At 39.6% G+C, this 26082-nt stretch overlaps 1 protein-coding gene across 1 annotated transcript in view; it reads right to left on the minus strand.

Annotated features, from left to right (window-relative positions):
* Positions 1–26082, minus strand: part of LOC138980880 (sacsin-like) — a 44923-nt gene that overhangs the window by 18010 nt on the left and 831 nt on the right. The window contains exons 2-6 of the mRNA XM_070353756.1: positions 19890–19999; positions 12193–12318; positions 8631–8778; positions 7046–8105; positions 2137–2789 (exon numbers count right to left, since the gene is read on the minus strand). Of these exons, the coding sequence (XP_070209857.1) occupies positions 2137–2789; positions 7046–8105; positions 8631–8778; positions 12193–12318; positions 19890–19999 (2097 nt within the window). The remainder of the gene's footprint in view (positions 1–2136; positions 2790–7045; positions 8106–8630; positions 8779–12192; positions 12319–19889; positions 20000–26082) is intronic.

Here is a 26082-nt window from a genome sequence, read left to right on the forward strand (position 1 = left end):
CGGTGGGTTATAGAAACACGAAAATACCCAGCATGCTTCCTCCGAAAACGGCGTATGGCTGCCTAAATGGCGGGGTAAAAAACGGTCATACACGTAAAATTCCACTCGTGCAAAAAACACGAGTGTACGTGGGAGTTTCAGCCCACGAACGCAGAAGAAGAAGAAGAAGAAGAAGACGCCGGCCTCCTATGCGGAAGGTCGCGGGTTCGAATTCCGGCCGCGCCTGGTGGGTTAAGGGTGAAGATTTTTCTGATCTCCAAAGTCAACTTATGTGCAGAACTGTTAGTGCCTTATCTCCCTTCGTATGTACATGCAAGCGCAAGACCAAATGCGCACGGAAAAGATCCTGTAATCCATGTCGGAGTTCGGTGGATTATAGAAACACGAAAAGACCCAGCATTCGTCCCCCAAAAGCGGCGTATGGCTGCCTGAATGGTGCGTTAAAAATGGTCATGCACGTACAAAACGTGGGAGTTTCAGCCCATGAACGAAGACGAAGAAAAAGTGACTAGCGTCGGATTTTTTCTGATTTAGAGGAAATCAGTGCCAAAACATACTGTCACCATGGTGTTTTCTAAAGTAAAGCACATTTAACAGCTACCTGCCGTGACTTTGATCAAACAACACAAAAGTAGAAGTAAAGCATGAACTAGTAGACACATTTAACATGGAGGAAGAAAAGGATTTGAATAAATGTTTTAACATAGAGGTGGAATCGAGACGAGGGTCGTGGTGTATGTGTGTGTGTGTGTCTCTGTGTGTGTGTGTGTGTGTGTGTGTAGAGCGAAATTTTTCATGAGAGTTCCTGGGTATGATATCCCCTGACGTTTTTTTCATTTTTTCGATAAATGTCTTTTATGACGTCATATCCGGCATTTTGTAAAAGTTGAGGCGGCACTGTCACACCCTCATTTTTCAGTCAAATTGATTGAAATTTTGGCCAAGCAATCTTCGACGAAGGCCGGACTTTGGTATTGCATTTCAGCTTGGAGGCTTAAAAATTAATTAATGACTTATTTTTTTTATAAAACGATCCCACATTACTTTTATCTTATTCTTCATCCTTTTCTGATTCCAAAAACATATAAATATGTTATATTCGGATTAAAAACAAGCTCTGAAAATTAAAAATATAAATATTATGATCAAAATGAAATGTCCGAAATCGATTTAAAAACAATTTCATCTTATTCCTTGTCCGTTCCTGATTCCAAAAACATATAGATATGATATGTTTGGATTAAAAACACGTTCAGAAAGTTAAAAAGAATAGAGATATAGAAAAGCGTGCTATCCTCCTCAGCGCAACCGCTACCGCGCTTTTCTGGATTGTTAATTTCACTGCCTTTGCCACGAGCGGTGGACAGACGATGCTGCGAGTGCACAGTCTTGCGGAAAAAATGCAATTCGTTCATTTTAATTCTGTGAGTTCGACTGAGCTTGTAAATGTTGTATTTTCGCCTTACGCGACTTGTTTCTTATTGTGTGTGTGTGTGTGTGTGTGTGTGTGTGTGTGTGTGTGTGTGTGTGTGTGTGTGTGTGTGTGTGTGTGTGTGTGTGTGCGTGTGTGTGTGTGTGTGTGTGTGTGTGTGTGTGTGTGTGTGTGTGACTTTTCCGTCTGTTAGACACTCGGTTTGATATGCTTTGTATGTACCTGTTTCATTCTTATGATTTCAAACCAGAGTGTTGAAAAATTATGTTATTCGACATAACCAAACCTGCGTTACATTCATGAAGAAGACAATACTTTCATGGAAGTAAAATATGAAATTGTAGCGCATTGACGCTTCTATTGAAATTCGATATGTGTCTTTAGCACTATAATTATGAGCACAAACCATGCTCAACACATCCAAACAACCAAAGTTCACAGCCCTTTTTTCTCAGGGAAATAAGTTTTAAAAGAATACAGTATCACCAGAATCATCGCTAGTAACATATATATATTCAAATCACTTACGAAAAAAAGATAAGTAGTACTCTATCATAATCACCATCGTCAGTTTCATCATCATCATCATCATCATCATCATCATCATCATCATCATTATCATCATCATCATCATCGTCATCATCATGCTTTCACTCTGAACAACAATACAGATGGCACAGCAACTTGTTGAGAATGGTACTCACCGGACTGCGCAAGCCTGTACAGACAAGCTCTAGTTGCGGGTGGGAGATCGCTGTAACAGAACTTGTATTCAAGCCCTGGGAACAGATCCTGAAGGTCTTTCTCACACAAGTAAATCATCGGGGACCACTCTTCCATGACATCAAAGGTCGTGAATGTTCCATCCACCAAAGGCAGCAGTTCCTGACCTTGTACAAGGTCAAGGACATCGTCGTGACAACAGAGGAAACGCAGCACGTGCAGTCTGTCAGCGCGAGAGAGATGAGGAAGGCTGGAAAGCAACAGTTCACTCACACGCTTAGCAGTCATCATGTCTGCGTAAGGGAGGAGCTTGAGAAGGCGTAACGTGGTACGCACGTGTTCGGGCAGCCGTACGAGCTTCTGTTCGTTGACAGCGTACACTTTCGCTACTGCAGCCGTGACCTCTTTCACCTCATGTCCTAGTTGTTTTATTGCTGGCTGGCAGAGCTCTTCAAGTATCGCCTTCTTGAGACTGACCCACTGACCGCCCTCACAGGGGCTGTAGAAGGATGGCTTGCTGGACATGGCTATGTACAGTGGTTGCAGCAACGACTTCCATCTATCGTTCACTCTGTTCAGGTCTGGCCAGGCAGCGTAGAACTGTTGTGGTCCCAGGTCCTTCATGGTTTTCAAACTGCACACAAAAACAGCATCACAATTACACGAAATCTTCGGGTTCCTCGTAGTTAAGATAAGATAAGAAAATTGTAGTGCCCATTTTCATTTTACATAAACATGAAAATGTGTCTTTGGGCACCACATCGCATTTTTAATAACAAACACACGATCATAAAGCATAATCGAACATAAATTTTACACTACTAAGATCAGCTTATTACATGAGCATTTAAACAAAGAACATCGCCAGAGGCTCGTGAGTCCCTTGATATTCATCCGCTGGGTCTTGACTGAAATACAAGCCATATAAAAAACCACTCGTGCAGGGGTGTCGTTTGGGTTGGCCCTTCGGCCAATCGCCGATTTTTTTTTTACTTTGGCCGAAACTTTCATGTCCCTATCGGCCAAATGTCCGAAGAGTATTCGCCTAAATCGACCAAAGTTTGTCCAGTTTTTTGTATTGGTCAGGCTTTGATTGCTAAAACTGCTGCCGATGTACTTAGTCAACTGACTGACGTTTATTTCCTTCGCGAATACCAAAAACGAAACATCAATGTTTTGAACGGAAGCCATTGCCAAAAAATATAGATGCCGGAGTGAAGCCACACTCTCAGCGTTTGCGTTCGCCGGTTCGCGATAGTTTATAAGTCAGTCAGTGCTTTCGATTTGGATTTGAACATCATGTCGCAACCAAAAAAGAAAAAAACTAAATTGGCCAAGGTTTGCTACCATTCGCCAAGGTACGTGATTCCGGACAAAATGACAGGAACACCGCGAATGTGGACAGTGTCAGTGTGAGTGGTAGTACATGTAGTGTTGTCGAGTCGATCGAAGCAGACGACAGCAGACGATAGTCACCGCGAATCGAAATCTGCTGAGCCAGAGAATGAAAAGCGTCCTCCAAATCGTCGTTTCCAAGCAAAATGGCTCATCCTACACGGTTTTTTATTGGTGTTTTACCAGTCATGTTTCCCAAGGCTTGTCAAGATTAGCACAAGATTGGAAGAGTTTTACTTTCAAGAAATTAAAGTTAAAGGTTTGAAAAAGTTTCAGAGAACTGGTGTCTGATGTAGTTAAATCAGCAAAGCTGATTATTTCAGTTGCAGTAAGCAACATATAATCCAGGGGCGGATTAGGGGGTGTTACAGGGGTTCCGGCCACCCCCTCCCCCTCCGGCTTCCCCCCCTCCCCCCAAAAAAGATGTCTGTGAATTTTTTTTTTCTGTCTGTAAAGCCGGGGGAAGAGTTAATTGTTTAATTTTCATTGTATGCGACATGTCTTCCTTCTAACCATACTATATGATGTTGGGAGCAGATATCAGTGAAGATGAATTGCCATTATTTAATACTAACGTTAAAAGAAATAATGAGTGGCCGCTGACACCAGTTGATCATGTTTAAAATCAAGGATAAGCCACAAATTGTTTATAAAATAGCTAAAATTCTTCAGCTTCAGGGGGGCTTTGCCCCCCAGACCCCCCAACGGGACCCTGGACCCCAGGTTGTACCCCCCACCCCCCTCTGGCTTAACTGCTCCGCCCCTGTAATCTGTGTTCCTAAGACAATTATTGTATGTATTAGTGTTCCCCTCTTGAGTCTTGTGCTTCGATGTTGCGGTGACTTTGTATGAGCCAAAATAATAGCCGAACATTTTCCAAGATGTCCTAAAGCTTTCTGACTGTTTCTGTCACGATCTAGTGACATGGATCAAGAAAGTGTCACTCGGTCGGGTGCCTTCTCTTGGTCAATTGCGATAGCAAGCGCCTGTGCGTACTGTCAACGGTTGTGGATTTTGTTGACAGCGCAGAACGAACACAGATATTTTTGTGTCACACGGATTTCACGTGGGTGATTTCTGCTGTGGAGGCAGAATTGTCGATAACTGAACTGGGGTATGTGACAGGGTGAGTCACGTGATTTTTGTCAAGGTTGTCTGTGTGAGGACAAGTATCGACACACTCGAAACTCAGCAGCGAGAGAGAAGGGTCGGTGTCAGTATACTCCTACTAGTTTGATGGTTTTTCAACACGTGTGAATACTTCACTGGGTATCAACGTGCTATGCTACTTGCTAGTGAGGCTTGATAGGAACTCCATAGGACAGACCACCTTCTTCTTGGACACATGCTGGCTGACAGACGGGGCGTCAAGATTCTCCGCTGGGCGGTTTTTCACTGCATAAGGTTTCAGCGAGAGAGGAGGATGACGGTGTTTCTGTTGACGAACAGAAGTCATTCGAAAGGAAGCGGTTTCGCTTAAGGGAGAGCTACCTACATAGGCTTGTGAGGTAATAAATCATTATTTAACGCTGTTGACGAGTCTGTGTTTGTGGAATGAAATACTCTCTGTTGTTCTTTCCAGGTTAGCGCATAATTTGCTCTTTGTGACGCTAAAATACTAATCTGTATATGGTTTTTGCAGATATGGAGAGAAGGAAGGAAAATAGCTGATTTGTTGTTGTAAAAGTCCGTTTGTGCAGGCCCACGTGCTCGATGAAATATGTCAGGGTGACATGTTTAAAGGTGGAGGTTGTTGGGTAGCTTGACATGTTTAGTGTACCGAGGCTTTTTGTTGCAGCCTTTCTGTCTTCATTTTCTACCGGCTACTGGTGCTGGCTGTTATCTGCGGGACGCTACGGGAAGTGATGTAACCAGCTAACCGGCTAACCAGCAAACCGGCTAACCAGCTAACCAGCAACTGGGTGCGGCGCCTGATGTCTCCACAGTTCCCTGCTTCGTCACCACGCTAACCAGCACTTCATTCGACGGAGCAGTTGTGGAGACTAAAGACTAATTACAGGACGTCCACTCAGTGGCAGAAGAAAAGCTAAGTTGCACCATGTCTTAAGCACCCTGTTTACCACCGTTGTCATCTTTTATATTTGTGATTATATTCGAGTGGTGACAACGTGGGGTGTGTGACCCCTGCATTAACTAGCACTTTTGGGCAGATCAGCTATATTTCCCTAGCTTTACACGGGATCAGCGTGTTACTATAATTTTCTATATTCTAACTGGCATTATGTCAGTGACCGTGTTATTTACGTTTTGAACGTAAAAGAACATTTTGAGAGTGAAGTCTCGAGGGAGGTGGCGAGTTATTACATAAACAGGCGTCTGAAACTTATACTTTTGTTGTTTCCATTAAATTGTATGACTGCGAGAGTGGATCGTGGTGTGGTTAGTTAGTTAGAAGTAACTAACCGTTTCATAATCACCTTAAGTGATATAGTGAAACGTGACAGTTTCGGCCAAATGTCCCAACATGAAAATGTGTAGCAACACCCCTGCTCGTGTTGTAACCTCCATACAACACAATAGAGGGCCCCAAAGGGTTTAAAATCGTGATCGTGATTGGCGTTTTTTGACCTTTCTGTGACCGTGATTGCCGAAATGTCCATTTCTGTGATCGTGATGGGACTTTGCCCGTGATCCGTGATGACAAAAAAAATCAAGTCTCGTGATCGTGATCGTCATTTGTTTTCGTGATCGTGATGGGCACTATTGCAAAGCATTTTATTTTCAACGTACATTTTTCACAGCTGTATCACTCTATGATCCTCTATTCGTCAAGGTGTTTGTGATCGTGAAAACAAAAATCAAGGAAACTGTGATCGTGAAAGCTAAAATTTCCCTTCCCGTGATCGTGATGATACCCCCCCTTTGGGGCCCTCACAATAAAAAGTCCAAAACCAAGCCAGAATGTCGCATCTTTTTACAAATCCAAATTTTCGGCCCACAGGCCTTCTTCAAAGGTTCACAGACCAAGCGTCTATAGTTACAACTATACATTATTATTAAGTATTTGCTTTGTGATTCGTAACTTGAATAACCATGGTATTGTGTTGCTTAGTAATTGATGCATGAATTGGCGTCTCGCAGAATTACACGCCCATGAGGAAGGCCTGGCAACAGGTTGAAAATGTGGGCTGCCGCTTGAAATTCTTTGTTTGGCTTTTCTTTTCCTTGATTTTGTTATATATAATATATATCACAGTCACTGACGCTTTCTTTCCAAAAAAGAATGCTATCGCATATATGTATAGGTCTTGGTTTACCCTGAAACTTTTTGACAGAAATACTCTTTAAAAAAAGTCCAGTGCTTTAACATTTAATTAATATATTTTAAGTAGGAAGCATACACTAACATTGTGTGTGTGTGTGTGTGTGTGTGTGTGTGTGTGTGTGTGTGTGAATGTGTGTGTGTGTGTTTGTGTGAAGAATTAATAAAAACAGAGTAAATTCCATTTAACTCAATTAAAGTTGCCCCCTCACCTCGTCAGCAGTTGCAGGTAGACACGAGGCAACAGCTCTTGAACGAGCAGGCAGTTCCACAGTAGAGGCGCATCAAGCTGTCCACGAAGACTAAGCTGGTCCGCTGTGGGCCACTTGAGGTGTCGTCGGTTTTGGCTGACAGCAAAGTAACCATGGACGTGAACTGGCAGTCCTGTTGGAGAACGGGTGTCCAATGGAAGCGGTAGAAAGCAGAAAATCTGGCTTTGGAAGTTTTGAAGATTAGTCAGAGGTGCAGCCACGCCTACGTAGGGCCGATAACAAAGTTCAGGGTCAGAACAGAGCTGTAATAGTTCCTCGCTTATCTCATTTCTTCCCGCGTGGTAGCTGACTACAAGCCAACGTTGGCTTTCGTGCAGAACTTTGTTTGGGTCTACCGTTTCTGCTGCCAGACTAGTTGCACTGTTGTTCTGGTCGTTTTCTGTGGAATCTGGAGCAAGAACAAAGTCGTCCGAATGTGGGTCTGTCTCTCGCGACGACTGCGAGTGGTCAGGAGATTCCCGATTTGGGAAGAGATCAACAGTTTCTATGATCACTTCTGTTAAACAGTAGCACCCCTCCTGTGGCAAGTCCTCCCCAGCTTCCTTGATCGTGGACAAAAACGTCTGTCGCTTGCCGCAGACCTTGTCACGACAGGACGATTTCAGCCCCACAGTGAAGAGCTCTGCTGGTCCACAGGTTTCGCTTCTGGTGAAGATGGTGACCCGCTGGATGTTGTTGAGAAACAGCAGCATGGACGTAGCCTCGGCCTTGAAGGCGGTGAGCAGCTTGTGGACCTTTTGCTGGGTGTAGACCGTACTGCTCAGCTCGCTTGTTTTCTGTCTCAGTGGGAACCAGAACAGAGTTCCTGGGAACCCACCGCTTCCTGCGCTGAACGTCTCTTTGGTTGCACCGAAGACACCCTGCAGACACTTCAGTAAAGACTCCAGTTCTTTGGATGTTTCCTTTTTGCCAACTAGTCTGGTTCTTTTGCAGTAGCGGTCTTCTGATTTGAAAGGATCCATGTAGAGCATGCTGCTTCCACTGAGGATTACCAAGCGATCTGCCACAACATCAGGTCAGAAAATGGTATTGTACAATGCATGAACAGAAAGCAGGTACAATTCAAATACATCTATGTTTTCGAGCGCCGAAAAAGGCCACGAGTAGGTTTTTATCACCAGATCCATTACACAACTTGATTAAAATGGCCAAACTTGGGTCATTTGGTGTCATCTAGTGGCAGACAAATATATCTGTGGTTTTTTCCCTGCTTCTGATAAACCCTGGCCAGCTGGGGACTCGAAAGGCAGCCTCAAGTAAGTATTGCCCACATTATCTGAGTTCCACACATAAATAATTAATGAAAATCCCAATATACTATGGAGCGGATCTGCGTGTCTCCTTCCTTGTAGAAGAAAAATAAAATTACAGAGATAAGGGCACCCCCAAAAAACAACTTAGCGTACTTTTGTTTTGTAGTTAATGTTGTTACCATCATTTGACTTGTAACAAAGTTAAAAGGAGAGGGATAGCGACAGACGCAAAGGCCAAAAAAGGGTTTTGCTTATGTATATATATTAATTACCTGTCAGATGGAAGACAGACTTGAACCCGAGACCAAAGCGTCCCACTTTGAGAGGATCTTTTTCTTTGACGCTAGTGTGCAGCATTCGTATTCCTTCCCAGTCTCTCTCTGTGAATTGTGCATCGTTGTATACACACAGTGATGGACCCTGAATAAGGTTGGGTGAGGTAAGGTAAGTGAGAACAGGTTCCAAAATTAAAACCCCAAAACAAGAAAGGCAAAATGTATAAAGTACATTCACAATATTAAGAAATAAAAGAAAATCAGCAGCTACGTTCTACGTTTGCGATTCGACCTAAAAAGGTCGTGCAGACGAGATAAAATTTACAATGATGTAATATAAACTTGGCCAAAAAATTATAGCAACAAATTTCAAACCCAAATTAAAGCATTGATTCCTGTGTCATTTCATTCTTCTGCGTTCGTGGGCTGAAACTCCCACGTACACTCGTGTTTTTTGCACGAGTGGAATTTTACGTGCATGACCGTTTTTTACCCCGCCATTTAGGCAGCCATACACCGTTTTCGGAGGAAGCATGCTGGGTATTTTCGTGTTTCTATAATCCACCGAACTCTGATATGGATTACAGGATCGTTTTCGTGCGCACTTGGTCTTGTGATTGCGTGTACACACGGGGGTGTTCGGACACCGAGGAGAGTCTGCACACAAAGTTGACTCTGAGAAATAAATCTCTCGCCGAACGTGGGGACGAACTCACGCTGACAGCGGCCAACTGGATACAAATCCAGCGCGCTACCGACTGAGCTACATCCCCGCCCCTGTCATTTCATTAAAACTGTATATGCCAGTTAAGCCCGTTCACTTAAACTTCAGGATCACCTTTTTGTATAAATATTTCTTTTACAGGGATCACGTGACCGCCGCTCAAGTAAGGGTACCCTCAAAAATCGACCAGACAAAAACGGAAGAGTCGAATGAAAAATCGACAAAAAAATCACAATAGGCCAAACTTTGCAACTTTGACATACGATAAGAAAGCCAAAACAATTATCTACCCAGAACAGATTGTTTTGATTTGCTACCTTGCATATTTCGCGTGCTATGCTATTCCTACTGATGCAGGTGTCGATCGCAAGAGCGGTCAAAAACGGGACGTTTTACGTCAATTGTTATGGGTATCATGACAAAAAAGGCTGCATTTTAGCAATGACTTGGTGGATTGCTTTGAAACTTTCAGACTATTTTACCAACATACTAGAGATACTTCGTGCAAAAGTTTGGATCGTAACGGTTGTTTATCCAGATGTGACGCAATGTTTCGGAAAATGTTGTTAAACTTGTCATAGGATTGTTCATTTGTGTCCAAAAAAATCATGACTTTGCATGTATACAGATAAATGATTGATACAGATTCTGTCTAAGTTTCATTTGAGTGTAGCCGCTGGCGTTAATTTGCTAGTCATGCAAACACATGAGGAAAAAATTGAACGTTCACGCTGTTTCGCGCTTACAGCTATTATCGTTGCGTGCCTCTTAAAACATGCTACGGTCACGCTTGGCTGGGCATCGCTGTGGCACCAGAATCATCGCTTAAATATGTAGCGTGTTTACATGCCCAGCAAATTTGCGTCAGTGCTTACACGCACATAAACCTTTTGCTGTGTGTGTATCAATATTTTTTCTAAAGACATGCAAAGTCATTAATTTTTTGGACACAAGTGAACTCTATGACGAGATTAAAAACTTCTTTCGGAAAATTTCATAACATTTTAACAAACAACTGTAACAATCAATAATTTAGCTCGAAATATCTCTAGTATGTTGGTAAAATAGTCTGAAAGTTTCAAAGCAATCCACCAAGTCATTGCTAAACTGCAGCCTTTTTTGTCATGATACCCCTAAACAATGACGCAAAAAGTCCCGTTTTTGACCGCTCTTGCGATCGACACCTGCATCAGTAGGAATAGCATAGCACGCGAAATACGCAAGGTAGCAAAACAAATCAACCTGTTCTGGGTAGATAATTGTTTTGGCTTTCTTATCGTATGTCAAAGTTGCAAAGTTTGGCCTATTGTGATTTTTTGTCGATTTTTCACTCGGCTCTTCCGTTTTTGTCTGGTCGATTTTGAGGGTACCCTTACTTGAGCTGCGGTCACGTGATCCCTGTAAAAGAAATGTTTAATCCAACAGATGATCCTGAAGGTTAAGTGAACGGCATTAATTGGCATATACAGTTTTAATGAAATGAAACAGAAATTAATGCTTTAATTTGGGTTTGAAATTTGTTGCAATAATTTTTTGGCCAAGTTTAGTTGGGATCAATTATCATGGGTGAAAGCTATGAAAATCCAATTGACTGAAAATTTTTTGAGGCAGGGGTCCAGGGGCCGTCCAGGCCCTGGCGGGGTACGGGGCAGGGCCCCGTTAGGGGGTCCAGGGGGGCAACGCCCCCCGGCCGAAAACGAATTTTTGCATTATACATTGTGATTTTGTGGCCTTTCCTGGCAAAAAAATACACTTTTTGTCACTATCATGCAGGTCAAAAAAATACCTTCAGATTCTAATGATATGGTAAAAAGGGTAAACAAAATCAAAACAATTCACAGAAGTAATCATTTATCTTTTGTATCTTTTCACACTTGCATCTTCCAACACAACGAACAATTAACATTGACAACAGCCAATTACTAAATGAAATAGAAACTGAACAACTGAACAACTGAAATAAAAGTTCGAAATATTTAATTATAAGAAGCAAACATTGCCAGACAGGCATTGAAATAAATGATGAAACAGAATGTCACACATGCAAACAGCATGATGTAGCACTGCACAAAGTAGCAACTAAGCAGTAGCATCTCATAGTGCAAAGTTCTCAAGGAAAAGCACTTGAGTTTCAAGCACCAAACTTATCACACACAGTTTTAGTTTCATGAACTCCAACCAGTCCCATCGCCATTTGTTGGCTAGACCAGCATCAATAAGATCTGTCCATGCGTTTTCCGTCAAAACCGGTATCTTTGTCGCAGAAATCGTGTCACCACTTCATAATGCCTGCCAAAACGCGAGAACTTTTTTCTTATCGTGATGCAGAGCGAATCCGAAAGCGAAGAAACCTCACCTACGGGGTTTACCGCATAGCAGTTCAAAAACGCGTTCCGCTTAAAAAAAATAAAAAAATAAAAAATTTTTTTTTTTTTTTTTAATAAAAATTGCGGATTGACGGAATTTCCGTCAGACTTATTTTCAGATTGACGGATTTCAGTCAATTGACGGGCTACTTTCACCCATGAATTATTTAATACAGAACATTCTTCATGTTATCATTATGCTATGGCGTGCTTTACTCACTGGAAAAACGTCTTTCATTCTTACCTTAATTCTTCTTTTGATGGATTCTATGTACAGTACTTTGCTGATCACAACCCCCTTTGTAATATATAGGTGTTGTATATGTATAGTGCTGTAATAACTTAATGACCTTGCAATGCGCTGACAACTTTCGCATGAAAATAAAACATCTAATGCTCTACGATACTCACAGACACTGACATCAGTGTGCGAATGCACATTGTTAAAGTTGTATATCAGATATTTTACCTGGAAGAATTTCAGATGAGGATGCCTTTTTACAACGGCAGGGTCGAGGTCATGATGAAATGCACGGATATCTGTCAGTATTTTCACCATGGTCGCCCCGGCATCTTCTGCGTTCTGAATCAGTTCCTGTTAACCAAGGAGTATACATGACTTAAACGTACCTTCCCTCCCTTATGAGGCCATGAAAAAAATCAATGTTGTCGATTCCCCGGCCGACCCTATTCTTTCCACCCGACCAAGAACTTTTCCAGGGGACACCACTCGTCCGATTTCTGGCCAATAAAAAGCCACATGCGCCTTTGTTAACAATCCAAAATCAAACAAACAAACATAAAAAGTTGCCGATCTACACATCCTACTTTTTACATTTAGTCAAGTTTTGACTAAATGTTTTAACATAGATGGGGAATCGAAACAAGGGTCTTGGTGTATGTGTGTCTGTGTATGAAGGATAAAAATATTTATCCTACATACGTGAGAGAGACACCCGTGAGATAATAATCGTTCAAATCACACGTGTGTATATCATGTAAATGAGGTCATGTCAAGCAAGTCTGGCAGGGACCTGTTTTTCCACTGCTTATGATGCCAAAGTCACCGAGACAAACGTCATTATAGAAAAAAAAAATTGCGCTCGCTAATTACCCTCGATGAATTTTTAGAACTAACACACTTTCAGAGTGACGTTTCTTTACTTTGACGTGATAGATTGCACGAGGCTTTAGAAGAGACCGAGGTTCCAAAACAAGCGTATTCAATTTAGCTGCATCGACTGCAGGACATTTTCAGTAAAATACACGTAAGTACAGAATGTAGGATAAACAGAATACTACATGGCTTGCTGTGTCGTACCAGATTTACACTCGTTGCTTTTTCAAATAGTGAACAGCTCGCTTTCGCTCGCAGTTCAATATTTTAAAAAACAACTCGTGTAAATCTGGTACGACACAGCAAGCCATGTAGTATTCTCTATGTTGTATATGGATTAAAAACTAGGTCTGAAATTTAAAAATGTAAAAATTATGATTAAAATTAAATTTCCGAAATCGATTTAAAAATAATTTCATCTTATTCTTCATCGTTTTATGATTCCAAAAACATATAAATATGTTGTATTTGGATTAAAAACAAGCACTGAAATGTAAAAATATAAAAATTATGATTAAGATTAAATTTGTGGAATCGATTTAAAAATAATTTCATCTTATTCCTTGTCGGTTCCTGATTCCAAAAACATATAGATATGTTATGTTTGGATTAAAAACAAGCTCAGAAAGTGAAAAAGAATATAAATACAGAAAAGCGTGCTATCCTGCTCAGCACAACCACTACCGCGCTAAACTGCCTTGTCAATTTTTTTATTTTTTTTATTTCAATTTTTTCAGGCGAAGTTGACAAAAATGAAAATGAATAAGTACAGAATGTATGATATGATTAGACACAATAACATACATTGGCAGAGTAATTATACACAATGTAAAATGTAAAACATGAAAATATTATGTGTTAAATAAATTGTTATACATTGCCCATTTTAGAGTAAAATTATGTTCCCTCATTTCAATTTGATGTACATATCGGTCAACTTTATATTGGTAATTAACATAATTACAAAATGCCACAAGGCGTGGTTTATATTTATTGAAACGACATTTGTACAGAAAATATTTGGCATGTAGCAACAAGAAATCAAAACCATCATCAGTTCTCGTTTTTTTTATCGTAACCAAAAAGAACAAGTACTTTATTCATTCTCAGTCTTTGACAATGATCACATTGTGATTTTAACCACCTTTCAAAATCTTTCCAAAATAGTTGAACATGTTCACATGACCATAAGTAATGATAAATAGTATCTTTTTCCATATTGCAAAAAGTGCAATTGTTGTTTTCTACTATTCTCATTTCTTTTAGAATAGAATTCGTTACAAGTGTCCTGTATGTGATTTTCATCTGGAACCATTTTAAACGGATTTCTTTAATTTTATGTGTTTTGAAAAATATCTTATCCCAATCTATTTCATTCTCTAGCATTTGTTCCCATTTTTTGCATGGGTTAGGTGTATCAATTTTTTGAACAAAAACATCATAAAACAGTCTAGATCCTTTAGGACTTCCTAGTGTCATACTGTAAGCTTTACTGGAGGTATTCCGAAGTGAATTGTCAATGTCTATGTTTGAATCTTTTACGTATTTCTTGATAGCTGAAATGCAGCTGTAATATTCAAGAAAGTTAACTGTTTGTATATCATATTTTTGTTTAAATTCTTCAACTGTGTAGAAAGTTCCTTCTTCATTTGTCAGATCTTTAACAAGAAGGATGTTATGTTTGGTCCATTGATTATAACAAAAAGGATTATTTTGAATTTGTTGTTATTAAAAATCGGCTCTGCCAATAGTTCGCTATATTTTTCTAATTTCACGTTATCATAAAACTGACCATATGCTTGAAATACGTCAGTCCAAAATGGATTTAACTTTTTGTGTTTGTTAACATATTGTGGACCATAGTTTTCAAAACAATCTATATTCGGACAATTAGTTAACAGGATTTTGCTCCACTTAGGTTTGTTATGAAAAACCTTTTTAATCCAAGTCACTTTCAATGAGAAAATAAATGCTTTAATAAATGGAATTCCAATGCCACCTAGTTTTGTATGGCGCACAGCTGTATTCCGTTTGATTTTATCACGTTTGTGGTCCCAGACGAAATCAAAAGACTCCATTTGAAGTTGTTTAATTAAATCATTTGGTGGGTTTGGTAACAACAACCAAAGATAGGTTAATTTGGATAATATTAATGATTTCAATATTGCTACTCTCCCTAGGGGTATGATTGATCGTTTTGACCATATGTTGAATAAGATTTTAGTTTCCCTCATTTTCTCTTTAAAGTTTATATCTGCCATTTCACTAAGGTCATTAGTGAAGAAAATGCCAAGGAGTTTAAATTTAGGTGGGTTCCAAGTCATGTTAGTGTGAGACATATATTGTTTGGGTGAATTTTTTCTCCTTCCCAACCAGACATTTATTGTTTTTTCGTAATTTAATTTCAAGCCTGATATTTGTTCAAAACTATTCAAAGTATCGAACAGTTTTTCGAATGAAGCTTCATCTCCGTTCAGAGTAAATGCTGTATCATCAGCAAATTGACTTATTTTAAACTCTGTGTCTTCTCTAATTTTACACGCAAGAACCTCAGCACAAAGGATGAATAAATAAGGAGAAATGGGATCCCCTTGACGACAGCCACGTTTAATGTCAAATTGCCTGGATGTTTTACCATTAACTGTGATGGATGATTTTATATTTTTGTAGAAAGCTGAAATCCATCGACAGATGTCTTCTTTAAACACATATTCTTTTAATACTTTGTGCATGAATGACCAGCTGACCGAGTCAAATGCTTTTTCAAAGTCAATTGATACTAGCAATCCTGATTTGTTGTTAGTGTCCAGGTAGTGAATAATGTCATATACCAAACGTATGTTATCTCCAATGTATCTACCAGCGACAAAACCAGTTTGATCTTCATGTATTAATTGAGGCAAAACCTGTTTTATTCTAGTAGCGATGCAAGAAGAAGCAATTTTATAGGTGACATTTAATAGGGAGATTGGTCTCCAATTTTTTAAGAATTCCCTTGGTTTGTCACCCTTGGGAATGCAAATGATTATGCCTTCTTTTTGTGTGATTGACATTTCACCATTAATAAATCCTTCATTTAATGATCTAACAACGAATATCCCAATTTGTTTCCAAAAAAATTTGAAGAAGTCTACTGTCATTCCATCAGATCCTGGACTTTTGCCATTTGGCATATTTTTTAAAGCATGCGCTGCTTCGTCTATTGTTATCTCCCCTTCTAAAAGTTCGGCATCATCATCAGATAAACTAGGTAGTGATGTTGTATATTCACCAATGTCAATGTCTTGGACAGGTCTTTCTGAGTACAGCTGTTGATAATATCCCTTAGTTTCTTGTAGCATGTCTTCTGTACCTGAAAGACTACGTCCATCCTGAGTTGTCAATTTAAACATTTGTTTACTAACAAAATGTCGTTTTTCCAAGTTGCAGAAATACTTTGTAATTTTTTCGCCTTTTGATGCCCATCTTGCTTTTGAACGTAAGAGAATGCCGTCCATTTTGGTTTTCCTTAGATTCCCAAAATTTTCAATTTTTTCCTGTAATTCTTCATTTTCTAGCTCAGTCCTGTTAATTTTATGTTCCAGTATTTGTATGTCTTCCTCTAATTTAGATTCCTCCATGTTATTATTCTTTTTCTTTTTAGAGCTGAACTCCATTGTTTTGCTACGAATGTTCATTAATAAAACATCTAAAAATAGTTGATCTGATATTGTGAACTCTATCTCTTCAAGAGGAACAGTCTGTAAATGTTGTCTGTTATAGGGTGTAGCTGCATACTGTTCTATTGTGTTTTTAATGACTTCCTTTATTTCTGGTGCATATTGTGTATCTCGCAATAAAGAGGAATTAAATTTCCAGGATGATGTTCTGTGCTTTTCCTCGTTTGAAAATTCTAACTGAAGAGTTATGAGTGAATGGTCTGTTCTGTAACCATATAATATATCAGCATCTTTTATGTATGATAGCAAGTTATCTGAGATAAGAAAAAAGTCCAGTCTGGCCTGTTGGGGTGGATTAGGTCTACGCCATGTGTATCTCTCAACTTCTGGATTGATTTCTCTCCAAATGTCAACCAACTCTAGGTCATTGCTCATTTGAATAACTTTCTCTTGTGCTTTGGGGTTATTGTTGTGTTTGTAATTGAAGTAGTCCAGGGTTGGGTTTAGGACCAGATTCCAATCACCCGCTATTATTGTACTGCAATTATTGAAGTCGGAGAAGTGTTTCTGTATGTTCTCATAAAAATTAGGGTTATCTCTGTTGGGGCCATAAATATTTATAAGCAAAATATCCTTGCCCATAGTTTTTAGCTTTATAATAATAAAGTTCCCTTCTGTATCTTTAATAACCTTATTCACCTTGAAGTCAAAATTATTACTAAACAGTACTGCTACACCTCTAGATTGTGAGTTATTTGAAGCGAAATAGCATTCATACCCCCACTCTGATCTGATTTGCTTTTCTAGAGAAGGTTGAATGTGTGTATCTTGTAGTAAATAAATCGAAAATTTCTTATGTCTGAGGTATTGAAAAACATCTCTTCTTTTTTGGTAATCTCCTAGACCTTGGCAATTACAAGATGCTATTGCAAGCTTACTCATGTTTTATCCAAAAATATTTTGATGTCATCATTCTGTACTCCATATGAATCAAGTATAACGCCTGTTTTTTCAAACACAAACAAAAAAAACATTGTGCAGGTATCCTTCCCACAAAAAAAGAACAAAAAGGTCACAGTATAACAACTAAATACACAAAACATTGAGCTTTTTCAATTCCGGCTTATGGTAATTGTTCAGTGAAATAACACAATCCATGCTTTTCGCGCTTATTACTCAAACATGCCAACAACATACATTTATCATAAAACACCAGTAGATTGTGAACCAGCAAAAGGATGATTTAAATCATGACAAATATCAGTATCCATCTTCATGGGGTGAAATAACATCACACTCTTGATATGTCCATGTGTGTCTGCCAGTGTGTGTGCATGTTTGTTTTTCTGTCTGTTTGTTTTGCAGGTGTAAGAAGTGTAGTGTACGGAGTGGGTGTTTGTGTATGTGTGTGTGTATGTGTGTGTGTGCGGTTATGTGTGTGTATGTGTGCGGTTATGTGTGTGTATGCGTGTGTGTTGTTGTCGTCAACGTATTATAATAGTAGAAGTAGCTGTCCACAATTGAAATACATTTCCAAAGTCGAATAAACATACGATGTCAAACACAGAATATGTTGATAAAAAAACAAACACCTAAATTTCGAATCACCAGTTCAATGTACTAAACTCAGGTTCCTCTGTCACGTTCAGTCAAAGGGAAGCAACTTCACTGGTTTTCGTGTAGCCTGTCGATAAACTGAAAATAGGGTTACTTCCCTTACATTGTTAGGCTTCCAAATCTAAATTTTCGAATGTAATATTCTCCTTTATGTTTCAAAATATAAACCACTTCATCTTTCTTGGTTGAAGATGCATTGTTCAGTCTCTCTTGGTCCATTTCCCGTTGATTTTCTCCTCAATGAACACATTCATCCCTCTTTCTTTCACACGAACCACGAGGCCATTCTTTCTCAGATTCCATGCATTCTTTCTCAGTTCCGCTCTTTTGACCCTGGCTTCTTGCGGCAGATCGGACATGATCGAGATTTTCATGTTTTTGTCCTTCAGCTTGGTACAAGCCCGCAACACGAGATCTTTCTCCTTCAGCTTCACGAATCTGACAATACAAGCGTTGTTCCTTTGTCCGTCTCTCCCCGGGATGGGGTGGCACGCGGCGATGAGAAGCGGTTCGATTATTTCCAGAGTAGATCGGAAAAATGACATAACCTTGCCTTCACAGTTCCCTGTGATGTCGAGGCCAAACACGAGCAGGTTGTACTTTCTGCTATGGTACTCTAGGTCGGCCGTTCTTTCGTTGACTTTGGTGATCGCCTCCTCTGCAGTGACGATTCTGTTTGTCATAGTGGTCATGCTAGCTAGGAGGTTGGCTTCCATCTTCTGCGCCCATCGGGGTGCCTGTTGGTCCTCTTCGCCCTCAGTAATGTTGTTGGACATGTAATTGATCATCTGCTTTTGTTTCCCGGTTTTATCCGCCTTTGGAGGCATGGTTATTTTGACTTAGTTTGCAGAGCAGTAGTGCGCGCACGTGTATGCTTATGCCGCCATTAACCGGAAGTTGCCTTGTCAATTTCACTGCCTTTTCCACGAGCGGGGTACTGACGATGCTATACGGTCTTGGTGAAAAAAATGCAGTGCGTTTAGTTTCTTTCTGTGAGTTCGACAGCTTGACTAAATGTAGTAATTTCGCCTCACACCACTTGTTGGTCTTGCCATCGGATACATCTGGCCCAATCTATCATGACAGCCTCCACTGATCTGACAGGGCTTTTACATGGGATAAGAATATCCTTCAATTTGAACGCGTGCCAAAGTACAACGGCCTGGCTACTTTATGTGCAGAGTAGAATTGTGTTGCTGATAAAATGTCGTAATTGACACCAGTGTAAACATGCGGAATTAATAATTCAGTAAAATATTCCCACTCTGCACCGAAGCAGCCAGGCTGTGGATGTGTGTTTTTTGTTTGGCTATTTGTCCAAGTGGAAGGATGCGGTTACCTCATATTATTGTATGAACAGTGTTGTGGTGGTAAACACAATCATTTACACTGTGAAGAAGGTAACTTTCAATTTGTCAGAGCAAAAACAAGTAGGATTAGATCACCTTCACAAAAACTGTCCAAACCGTTGCCATGAACTTGACAAGAACCCCTGAAGTATTTAAGGTTAAACCTATTTCTGAAAAAATTAATACACAGCAATTCGACAAACGTTTTTTGTAGACCAACGAGATCGTGATTAAATTCCAGAGAAAATTGTTATCATCACCGTTACTCGGTGTTTGTTTATTTCTTTTAAATAACTTATTATTGTCGCACCCCGTTTTAAGGAAGCAGCATTCACCGCTATCCTCCATATTTCCGCTGAATTAATGTTAAAAGAAATAACACAAAACTGAACATGAAGAAAAGAAAGTAAAAAAGGTTGATTACCTTAAATATCTGACCGTCATCCGGGTACTCATCCAGGACATTTCGAAGTTCCCGGATGATCGTGGGACGAATCATCTCCAGATCCTCCCCCTCTGAGTCCACGTCTGACTCTGTTAAAAAAATTAAATCAGTGTATAAGTTTAAACTGTAAAAAGTAACACCTCTTTAAATCATGAAATTAAAGATGCCTTGAGGATGGCATAATAGAACTTTATAATACTAATGACACGAATACTACTGCTACTTCTACTACTACCACCACTACTACTACTACTACTACCACTACAACTAACACTACTACTACTACTACTACCACTTCTACTACTACTACTACTACTACTACCAATACTACTACTACTATCAATACTACTACCACTTCTACTACCACTACTACTAGTACAACTACTACCACTACCAAGACCAATATCACTACATGTACTACCGCTAATAATAATAATAATCATAATAGTCAAAACATACAGTCAATATGTCGGCCTAAAACTAAAAGATCGACACTGAAAACCCTCACTCAGTTTTCACCGAGCCTTCTATAGCCTAGATAGCTGAATCCCGGAGACGGGTCGACCTGATTTTCGGAAAGTATGCCACCATCAACGTTCTCTGCATAAACCCTTCTTTTTTAACATCAGCACATTATCAAATCAAACGCACCATATCCCTATTTTAGGGGGTTCAGGAAATTTACAAAGAATGCAAAAAACCCGACCTTTGTGTCTTTTTATACAATTTCAATTTCAGGCAGAATTTCGCTCGCAGTTCAATATTTAAAATAAAAACTCGTGTAAATCTGGTACGACACAGCAAGCCATGTAGTATTCTCTATATATATGACATCATCAAAATGTTTCGAAAAAATGACAGAAAGAATATATGTCGGAATATTTATCAGGAAGATTTCCTATCTTATGTTTCATGACGAGCTGTGGTGAAGTCTTCTGGGAACTGCTACACACACACACACACACACACACTCACACACACACACGCACACAGAGAAAGAAAGAGAGAGAGAAGTCTGAATATAAGTCATTGTTTATATGATGGATCAGACGGGAAGAGAGTTATCTTTAAGATGTGTACGTTACTGTATCTCCCACTCGCTGTATATTTCTTCTTTCTCCCTTTCTTTCCTCATTAGGCAATATATCTGTGTGTCTTAATGAGGTGCCAGGGACTCGGTCCATTTATTTGTTAGTTGTTTTTATGGTTGTTTTTAATAATGTAGTAATTGTTGGTTATGTTGTTCTGAAAGCAACCACCAAATTCAATACGTAGTGTAGCATGCAAGTAACTTGGTATATAATCTCTCATGTATTCCTTGACGCCGTTCTATCAACAATTCATCAACAGTCACACACAAAGGTCGCTGGGAGCTTGACAAACGTAGCATGTAATCATATCTTAAAGAAAGGGGACGTGTATGTGTTTCCTTGTCACCGTGTGTGACCTCTTCCAGCCAAAACCTAAAGTAGGCTTCTCCGTACTCGTAACTAGGGCAGAATGACCCTTTCATTCAAAACCAAAAGTAGGCTTCTCCAAATCTGTATGTCACACTCGTAACTAGGGCAGAAAGACCGCTTACAACCAAAACCAAAAGTAGGCTTCTCCATATATGTACAAAATTCAAGGTCACGAACGTAAAAAACGGCATTTTTTTTCTCAGACATTTGTGAAGCTAGAACTTTGAATCTTCACGCATATTCGGGGCTAAATAGCCTTCTGACATGTTGGAAGTCTGGTTGACCCTTGTACAATTCAAGATCACAGCTGGGTTGCGTATGGGTGGCATTGCTTTTGAAGCTGGAGAAATTGAACTTGGTATAACACATTTGCTTGATAATTCTCCGAGATGGAAATTAAAGCTTAAGTTGAGTCTTGTAAAATTTCAAGGTCGCAACAGGGTCGAGTTGGGATCATAAAAATGGAAAATTATCAATTTATTGACCTTTTGTACATCTAGAACTTTGAAAATTCACACAAGTTGGGTGCTAAAAAACCAGCCTTCAGGCATGGTAGAAGTATAATTGACCCTTGTCAAATTTCAAGGTCACAACTCGGTCGCGTATGGCTTAACAGGGATAACAAATGATTTTCTGCATTGCCTTTAAAGCAATAGCCTTGGCACTTCGCACAACGCCTTTGCTTAATGATTCTTCAAATGTTTCTCGTCAAATTTCAAGGTCACAGCGGGGTCAAGTTGAAGCACAAATAATGCGAAGTTATGAAATTATCAAATTTATTGTAAGCTAGAGAGTTGAAACTTCATCGATGACCTTTACACGTAACTACAGTATGGGTGATAATACTCAAATTACAGTCACAGCTATTGGGGTCGAGTGCAGGCCAGAAAGTTGATTCCTTTTAAGCTTCAAAACGTGGCTACGTTTTAGTCACTAGCTCGTATTTATATTTCTGAGGCTAGAACTTAAACACATGTGCATCTTTGTAGATCTAGAGCTTGAGCTCTTCCAAACATGACCCAAGTCTGGTTGACCAAAGTCAAATTTCAGGGTCACAACAGGGTCAACTTGGGATCTTAAAATGGAAAATTATCAATGTTTTGAACATTTTTAAAACTAGAGTTTACACTTTAACCATTTCTAGGGTTGGATGCCTCTTCTGACGTGACCAAAGTCTGGTTGACGTTTGTGAAATGTCAAGGTCACAACGGAGTGATGTTTGAATCAAAATATGGAAAAATTATTAATTTCTTGAAGATTTTAAAAGCTAGACCATTGACATCTCATTCGCTTCTATAGGATTCGATGACCTTCAAACATGAACCAAGTTTGGTCGACCTAGGGGTATGGTTTGGGTAAAAAATGTAAAAATGTAACTTTATTAAACTTCTGTTCATACCAAAACCAAAGTCTAGTTGATCTGTTTCAAGTTTCAAGGTCACAGTGTGGTCAATATTTTGTAACAAAGCAAAAAATATTGTTTGAAAAGTGTATGGTGCTTACATCTTGGATACTTCCAACTGTTTTGAGGTTTGACTACTTCTGGACATGATCAAATCGTCACTTTCTTTAATGTCAAGTGAGCTAGAACAACAGATAGTTTGGTTCTTATCTATATTCCGTATGGCAAAAAGTGAGTCGCATAAAGATTTTCTCTGTTTGTGTGACTCCAAATTGACCCCTCTGAAAGCTTCACGTATCATGAAAATTGGCATCACTTTTATCATAAACCAAACAGCATCAAACCTTTGGAGCCTGTGACGTTTCAGAGGTATTACTAGAAGGCATTAGTGAAAATGACACATTTATATTATGGACCTCAACGCAATCCCGCTGTGACCTTGACGTTTGACTTTATCAACCAGACTTTCACCATGCGTGGAGAAAATCATACACTATAAAACGCGTGGGAAGAATTTAACAATGTTTCTAATTTTCCAGATGGGACACTGCTGTGACCGTGAAATTTGACAAACATTAACCAGGAGGTCACTTTTTTGTAAAAGATTTTATCAAATCCTGAAAGTGTGTAAAATGTAATGGATCCAGCTTTAAAACATGCAAGACTATGACAATTGTCCAGGTTGGAAAGAAACTTTAATCTTGCTGTGGCCTTGAAATTTGAGGACGTTTGATGTGACTTGCATTATACCTGGGGGTCATCAAACTTTGGTAGTGTGCCAAGTTTCAACGCCCTAGCTTCAAAAACATGCGAGATAACCTCAATGACACATTTATATTTTTGACCTCAACAAGACCCCGCTGTGACCTTGATGCTTGGCGTTTTCAACAAGACTTTATAAAGACTAGTTGTTGCGGCCCTATGCTTCACAGGGAGTCTACAGGAATAAGTCAAGTAAGTCAAGTTATAAAGACTAGACAGTGTAAAGGACAGCATACTCTAGAAATGTGTGTATTTTCACAGCTCGTGCTATAAACGCATTGACGAAATGAAAATATTCCAAATTTTGAACCAAACCTGACCCCGCTATGACCTTGAAATTGACAAAGATTAACCAGGTAACTTTCTTTTTAAATGTCATCAACATTCTAAAAGTATGTAAAGTTGGCTAAAGTCTAATGTTTCTAGCTTTAAAACATGTAAGACAACGAACATTTTCCAATTTGGAAAGCAACTTTACACCTTACTGTGAACTTTGAATTTGATGAGGTTTAATGCGACCTGCGCCACACAAGGGGGTCATTAAACCTTGGAAGTGTGCCAAGTTTCAAAGCCCTAGCTTCAAAAACATGCAACCCTGCTGTGACCTTGACCTTTTCAACCTAAACTGTAATCGCGTGTAGATGTCATCATACACTAAAAATGTCTGTATTTTCAAAGTTTGTGCTATAAACGCGCTTAATAAATTGACACTATTCCAAATTTTGAACCAGATGTGACCCCACTGTGACCTTGACATTTTAGACAGATTAACCAGGTGGTCACTTTTGTTAAGATTTCATCAAAATTCTGAAAGTATGTAAAGTATGTAAAGTCTAACTGATCTAGCTTTAAAACATGTAAGACGTACAACGACAATTGTCCAGTTTGGAAAGGAAATTTAACCTAGCTGTGACCTTGAAATTCAATGTGGTTTAATGTGATCTGTACCATATCTGGGGGTCACCATACTTTGGTAGTGTGCCAAGTTTCAAAGCCCTAGCTTCAGAAACGTGCGAGATAACCTGAATGTTACGTCTCAGTGCCATGTTGAATAATATAACGAACAAAATTCCCGTTATTTGTGAAATAATGTGAGTGCATTTGTCTTTTCTTTTCATAATTGGGTTCCAACATCTGTTGTCTTAGCAAAAATCACAATATCAGTCTTGTTTGTCAACTTTTATTTTTTAGCCCCTTTGTCCGCTTTTCGTGCGCACCTTTTGGCACTTAGTCATATATGTATGTCACACTCGTAACTAGGGCAGAATGACCGCTTACAGCCAAAACCAAAAGTAGATTTATCCATATATGTATGTCACACTCGTAACTAGGGCAGAATGACCGCTTACAGCCAAAACCAAAAGTAGGCGGTAAATAGTGTGGGTAGCGCACTTTTGTGATATTGCAAGAATTAGGTAGCTAATTGGTTGGGCTATGTGTTCGATAAGTATGTACCAAGGTGCTAGTAATCCTCATGATAACACACACGGGCCAAACGTGGCAGAATTGCCTGATTTTTTAACATTTTCTTGTTTTTCTCGCTCTGTTTTCAAATCTGACCCCTGATTTGCACACGATCTCCAAAACCATTGCCTGTTACGACATTTTGTTTGAAGAGAAGTGTATAGAAACCCATGGCTTTTGTACAATCACTTGTCTTTTGAAAACATGCAGATTCCGTTCATACGCCATGATTCAGTTCGTACAAAATCGCATGTTTCCGTTCGTACCAAAAGCGTTTCCGTTCGTACACATTCGTTTGATCAGAGAGAAACAGGCCCCTACTATAAGTTATGTGTGTTCCAATGGTCGTCATATAGCATATAGTTCGCCTACGAGTGATATTGGACCTATGTGAACCATAAGACGTATTGAATTTGCATCAACCAAAATCACGAACGTCATATCACGCGTACGAACGGAAACAATTTCATAAAAGTGGTACGAATGGAGACCTGTTTTCGTCAAAACTGTTTGATGCAAATTCAATACATCTTATGGTTCACATAGGTCCAATATCACTCGTAGGCGTACTCTGAGCTATATGACGACCATCGGAACACACACATAATTTGAACGGAAACGGAAACATCCGGTGTATGAACGGAATCAGTTGACACACCGGGTTTGAGTCACTTCAAACGAGAGGCACTCTCTTGCGAGATGGACAACATGTTTTTGTCATTTGATGGAATGTTAAGCAGGTGATCTGCCCCGTCGTACTTATAGCCGAGCTAACGGGGCGTGGCAACCCTACACAATCACAGTCCTTCTCGTGTAAACGCGTCGGCTCATCGTCCAAAGGCTATTTACATGGGATAAGAGCATCCCTCCACTTGGCCAGGATACATACCAAAAATCAACTGACTGACTGCTTTCTGCGCAGAGTGGGTTTGTTCTTAATGATTTATTTAAAGCCACTGGATCTTCAAGGCTGATCTGAGATAGTGAGCAGATGTATTTTCACAGGAAGAACCGTTTCAACAGAAGCCCGAACATGACCGGTCTGTTGGTCACCGGCGCGGTGTTGGCATATTTTGTCAGTCTA

The sequence above is a fragment of the Littorina saxatilis genome, linkage group LG1 (genome assembly GCF_037325665.1).
Source record: "Littorina saxatilis isolate snail1 linkage group LG1, US_GU_Lsax_2.0, whole genome shotgun sequence".
NCBI classification, from domain to species: Eukaryota; Metazoa; Mollusca; class Gastropoda; order Littorinimorpha; family Littorinidae; genus Littorina; species Littorina saxatilis.